The 6,403-nt window shown below is 34.0% G+C and overlaps 1 protein-coding gene across 1 annotated transcript in view; it reads right to left on the reverse strand.

The window, feature by feature from the left end:
• Positions 1 to 3,581: 3,581 nt before the first annotated feature.
• LOC106870354 (major vault protein) overlaps positions 3,582 to 6,403 on the reverse strand; it is a 38,090-nt gene continuing 35,268 nt past the window's right edge. Inside the window, exon 15 of the mRNA XM_014916388.2 lies at positions 3,582 to 4,485. Within this exon, the coding sequence (XP_014771874.1) occupies positions 4,132 to 4,485 (354 nt within the window). The 3' untranslated portion in view covers positions 3,582 to 4,131. The remainder of the gene's footprint in view (positions 4,486 to 6,403) is intronic.

The raw sequence follows: 6,403 nt of genomic DNA on the forward strand, positions 1-6,403 counted from the left end.
CAACAGGTTGATCGCGAATGACTCGTTTTTTGGTTTTAATCTAATTTAGGGAAATACCCGATTATAAATATAGAAAGAGAGCTAGTGTGAGTTTGTTCTGGGATAATAATCATTGGTCGAGATTGATCCGCTGATTAAGCGTTGAAAGAAATCTTGAACTAATTTAAATATCAATTTTTTTTAGGGGGAATCGCATGACCGTGACATATAGAACACATTATCGAAAACGAAAATCGCCAAAATTAAAAAATTAAAAAGTTACAGCCATTTTCCCTCAGTGTCTAATTCCAATGTCCACCGTAATTTTATTATAAGTGTTTTCTAAATAAGATATGTATTTAACTGAAAACAGTAAGCGAGTTACAATTATTTGATCACCCAGGCCGCATAAATATTAGCCCTTCGCCTGTTCGGTGTACCATTTGCGATACACAGGACATGTTTCTCGGGTATCCATGCAGCATATATGATAAATATTCCCTCACCCCACTTTTTTTTTTGTAAACCACCATCAGAATAACGTAGGATTTGTAGCAGTTCTTGTCACTATTATATACTAAGAAGATACTTTAACTATTTTTTTTCTGTTTTTTATGTGTACATAGTAGTTTCATTTTCATAAAATGTGCTCAACAGTCCATGCTATGTAAGTGCAGATCTTAGCGCTTTATGGGTTAAGTTGATCATGAACTATAAAATTTCAACATCAGGTCAACACAATTCTGTAGTATTTATAATTAACCCTTTAACATTCAAATTATACTGTCAAAAGTAATGCTTATTTATTTACACTGTTTTGAATTAATCATGCGTTATTTTGATGGTGTGATTGTCTAGTTTTAGAATAATCTTCTAGGGTAAGTTTGAGAGGTCGGATCTGGACAGTTTAAACATAAAACAGAGTATTTTTGTTGGATATGGTTGGTTTAACTGCTAACGGCTTACCAAGACAAGAGAAAATATACACAGTAAATTCATTTTGGCCTGCTGAAGTGACATGTTCAAGCTGAGCAGAGAGTGTGAAAACAGATATTACATAAGTAAGAGATTGTGTAGCAGGTTCACAGATTAGCACACACTCCGAAAGTTGGTGCTAAAACTACTTTTTATATAACCCTTGTAGGGAAAAGTTCCAGAAGGATCAGTGGTTCTCAATAGGATATAAGATTTTCGTTAAAATTTATGTGCAATGAACTGTACACGAAATATTTTAACATTTTTTATACAATTCCTAATAATATTAAATCATAAATATACAATACGAGATTTTAGATATCAAACGTCTATGAGGAACCTATATCCTGAATAAAATAGGAATCAAAGGCATCCAAAGGTAAAAAAAAAAACTGGAAATCTTAAAATCTTTTTAATGTTTAAGGAGAATGAAATATTTAATGTGTATATTTTGTACACCTTTATTCTCGATTTAAAATTCGAACTTCAAAATCTGCTCCAATTTAACAAAATCTAGAAGGAATTGTCTCCCCTACGTTAGATGACCACCAAATCAGGTTATCTGCATGAATTACTTTAGCTGCAATATAAAACAGCACATGACCATGCAGGTGGGGCCAAGTCAGAATTTTCTGCAGGTTAAGTAGCCCAGCCTGCTCAAAAGGTCCCTAAATAAGGGTTATTTAAGGATGATAAACAAAACACCCCTGTTTCAAAAGCTGAGTTATTCAAACTGCTAAGAATTCCTCTCAACACATGGTTATGATGCTCTTCTAATACACCTGCTTCTAAAACAGATGACAATCGTTGCAGCAATATGAACACAAAGACAGTCTCTCATAACTCATGCTGAATGATAAAATATTACAGATTAGCAGCTTGAAACCCTTATCTGCACCCAGAATGAAAATATTGAAAATGTCTTGTGAAATTGTTTCCTGACTACATTAACCCTTTCGTTACCAACCCGGTTGAAACCGGTTCTGGCTCTGAGTACAAATATCTTGTTTTCATAAGTTTTGAATTAAAATCTTCCACCAAAACTTAGTCACAATTTATGTTCCTAACACTAGCTTAATGATAACTAAGTTATTTTACTAAATTCTTTGTTATATTTAAAGTAATTGAAAGAAACACAGAGCATCTCAAAATAAATACAGTAACAAAAGGGTTAAGAACTCTTTTGCAAGGTGGATGTCCGACTGGTAATATTAATCTGTATGTAAGAAATTCCTCTCCACACGCTTTTACTAAATTATCAATGATCTGTGAGGAGTCAAAAAAAATCCCATGAAAGCTTTTTAAACTCATCATCATCCTTTAATGTCCATTTTCCAGCACAACACTAAAATTATTACAGATAACTAGTGCCAAATCTAATCTGAGGAATTGCAACTACAAAGATGAGACTTGCTGTCTGTTGGAAGGAAAATGTTTTGAAAAAGGTATTGTTTATAGAGCCAAAGTGCAAATAGATGGCTTGCAAGAATATAAAATACATGCAGGAGCTTCAGAAAATTCATTCAAGACTCGATTCTATTCCCACTGAAATTCCTTCCGATACTCTGAGAACAGGACAGCGACTAATCTTACAAAGTATGTCTGGGAATTGAAAGAGAATGACACCCATCCTTTCAATGTAACCTGGAAGATTCTAGATAAAGCATTAGCATACAGACATGGAGCTTATAAAAGACCTATGAAATGTCATCTTTGGCTCCCTGAAAAATGTTCTTCATCCCGTTCCAGGATAAAAACGGTTTGAACCAGAGACGTGAGCTCTTAAATTCCTGTAGGCATGCCACAAAATTTTAAATGTCAACCGACAAAATACTGTATGGGTAATATGTGTTGTCTTTTTTGACTGTTGCATTTCAATTTGACTTTACAGTGTATGGTTATTTTGCATCACAACGATGATGTATATATTTCGACTTAATCTTTAAGAAAGCCTTCGACTGTTTTGTAAATCTAATTTTAAGCTTAAACTTTGCCAAGGTTCATTTTTATTTTATTTATTTTTACTCACCTTTTTAATTATGTTACACCAAATTAATGTACAATTTCATTATTTTATATTTTTTATTTTATTTTTTACATTTTGATATACACACTGATCAGTTCTTTTAAAATTGTTTGCATATATGTGTTATGATGTATATATGTCTCTATATATTTATATTTATGTGTATGTATGTATTGTAGGTATGTATATGTATGTATGTATGTACATGTGCATGTGTGTAAGTATGCATGTATGTATATATACATATATATGTGCATGCGTACATAGATGTGTATGTATAGGTGTTTATACTTTTATTTATGTGAGCATGTATTTTCATACATATTTTTGTATATTTGTGTACGTATCCATATAGGTGTATATTTGTATGTATATCTCTACTAATGTAGTATACATGTAATTTCATGTGTGCGTTCATTGAACAAACTATATGAAGTATCTACACCTGTTGGCTACTTGCAAGCTTCTTACCACACAGGCACACCAGTGCCTATTTTTGTATGACATGCTAATGACTCTGCTAGCTTGACACTTTCTTTAAGACTGTAATATGGAAGGTGCCGGAAAATAAATCATTTTGAATAAATGAACAAGACACAGCAACTTCTATAAAAAGTTTATTGATATTAATAATATTGCAATGATATTAAATATTATAAGGAATAATTAGAAGTGTGTATACAGTGCCATGATAGGTAAAGAAAGGTTCTATACAAAGCAGCAAAAAATTTTTTTAATTCCTATATATATATATATATATATATATATATATATATTGTAATCAATGTAGTATGTAGTTAGAACAAATTACTCAATAGGCACTTGCAGTCTTGTAGAGCATTATATATATACACACATATATATATATATATTGCCTGTAGTTACTTCAGTACCATGGTTTCAAGGTTTGTATTTTGCTTGAGAAACTACAATGGAAGTCTGAAAACAGCTTTCTCTAAATTCCAGGATATAAGTATGTAGGTATGATATGGCAGGAATTAAAGAAACTACATATATATGTACACATATATAAAATATATGAAATATGATATATATATGCATGCAGTGTGAAAGAGCATGAGAAGACACAGAAACAAATAAAAAAGAGAAACAAATGGGAAAATATGTCTCATCCAAAGACATCTTGTTGTCTATTCTGATTCATGCTGTGATACAAGGCTGGCATCATAAGGTCTTTCTTGGCCACTGTTGATGAAACCTCCAACCATGCCTTGAGCCAAATTAAAGAGGTTGATTGGAGTGCTTCCATCTGTAATCAATGTAGACTTGATACCAAGAGCTTGGAGCAGTTTCATCTGGCTCTCTTGTCCAGATATGGCAATTGCTCTCAGAGTTTCAGTACCAAGACTTTCAATCATACGCTCAAACATCTTTATTTGAATATCACCCATCTCGGTGGTCTTGTTAACCTCGAGTGCATTCTTCTCAGCAATGTACTTCAGTTCTGCGTTGCGGGCTTGAGTGATTTGGGCCAGTTTTGCCTCCTTTAAGGAAAAAAATATTATAAAACAATGAATATCATAAACCATACTTGACAAATTTATTTTATAAGAAATTTAGGTTAAGAGTTCAACTCCTTCAAAGACATTATGAACATACAAAAAGCTCCTTCTTCTAACAGATATGATAGTAAAGCCCTTTGACCCTTTAACTGAGAAATTAAATTTCATGGTTATTCCAGTAATGATGTCAAATATCTACCCGAAAATAGAATTGGTATTTTCTGAAAATCATATTTCCCTCAATAAACTTGATATATCATCATCATTTAACATCCATCTTATATGCTGGCATAGGTTGGACAGTTTGACAGGAGCCAGCCAGCCAGACAGAAGACTGCACCCAGACTTCTGTGTGTGTTTTGGCATGGTTTTTACAGCTGGATGCCCTTCCTAACACCAACCACCCCGCAGAGTAGACTGAGTGCTTTTTACATGGCACCAGCACAGACGAGGTCAGTTTTGGCGTGGTTTTTACAGCTGGATGCCCTTTCAAATGTCTACCACTTTACAGTGTGGACTGGATGCCTTTTACGTGGCACCAGCACTGGCAGGGACACCAAATAACTTGCAAGACAAGGAATTTTTTGAGAGGAGAGGGGGGCATTGGAGGAGGTGACCTTGTGTCAGATGATGAAAGGTTAGAGTTTGACAGAAATAGGTGTCTTGCTATACATGGTTACCCAGAAAGAGAAAGAAAGAGAGCGAGAGGAAGACAATAGAAAATTACTATTTTTAAATCTCACGTGAGATATTTAGCAACAGTACTTTGTAGTAAAGATTGTTTGCCAACATAACATGGCAGTCCTGGTTTAGGACTAATGTTGCTGTAATTTAGCCCCAGGAGACATCACCTTCAGCTGGCTATACGACACGATCTGTGTCTTTATATTTTCGAACAAGAGGATCTAGTAATTACTATTTAAAAATAGTAATTTTCTAATTCATAAATCTGATTAGTTGTCACTTTGAAAACTATATATTTCGAAGGGAATTTAATCAAACAATTATTCTGTGCTGTTGAAGAGAAATAACCCAGAAATTGCGATACACAGATATTGTTTTGAGCTGAGTGGGGGTGCTAGATTCCCTTGTTCGAAAATATAAGGACACAGATTGTGTTGTTAGCCAGCTGGAGACGATGTCGCCTGGGGGCTAAATTACAGCAACATTAGTCCTAAACCAGGACTGCCATGTTATGTTGACAAACAATCTTTACTACAGGAAGAAAATAGTTTCAAATATGACATTCCTCAACAAAAGACTGGTATATAAAAACTGCTTTCTGTAGTTAAAGATAATGAAATTTTGAGTGGATATATCTGATTTCCACAGTAAAGAGGCTAAGTTGTTTCTGAACTGCATTGAGGTCAATCTAGTATTACCTTGATTCACAAATTTGAAGTTTGTTAAATCATCATCGTCGTTGATAATAGTAAATTGAAAAATCTGAGAGTTTTCGGTCAGCTAATCTAAGACAGAATTAGAGAAATAAGTGACTGTGTGATAAACTTTAATAAATGAATGTGATGACATGGTAATGAAATAGACAGAATAGTGAAAAGAACTAAATAAGGGGTTATGATCTGCACATAAATAGAAGAGTAGATGAACGAGGTTGAAAAAGACAAAACTTCTTCTGAGCATCTTCTGAGATTCGTATTTCTTCGTCAGAGGTATTAAAATCGAGTAGGGGAATCAGAGGGCATGCATTAGTTTATATAGGGTGTTGGCGGTGGAAGAAGTCCTGGTGAAGCGAGTGGTAATCAAAAGAGAGAGAGACAGAGTAAGGCAGGGAGAGAGGGGGGGGTCAGAACACGAGGGAGAAAAATTTTTCTTTTAGGATTTGGGTAACATAATTTAACGAGGTCAGCAAATGTTGATGTCTCGTTAAATTATGCTA

Source organism: Octopus bimaculoides, chromosome 26, assembly GCF_001194135.2.
Source record: "Octopus bimaculoides isolate UCB-OBI-ISO-001 chromosome 26, ASM119413v2, whole genome shotgun sequence".
Classification (NCBI taxonomy): domain Eukaryota; kingdom Metazoa; phylum Mollusca; class Cephalopoda; order Octopoda; family Octopodidae; genus Octopus; species Octopus bimaculoides.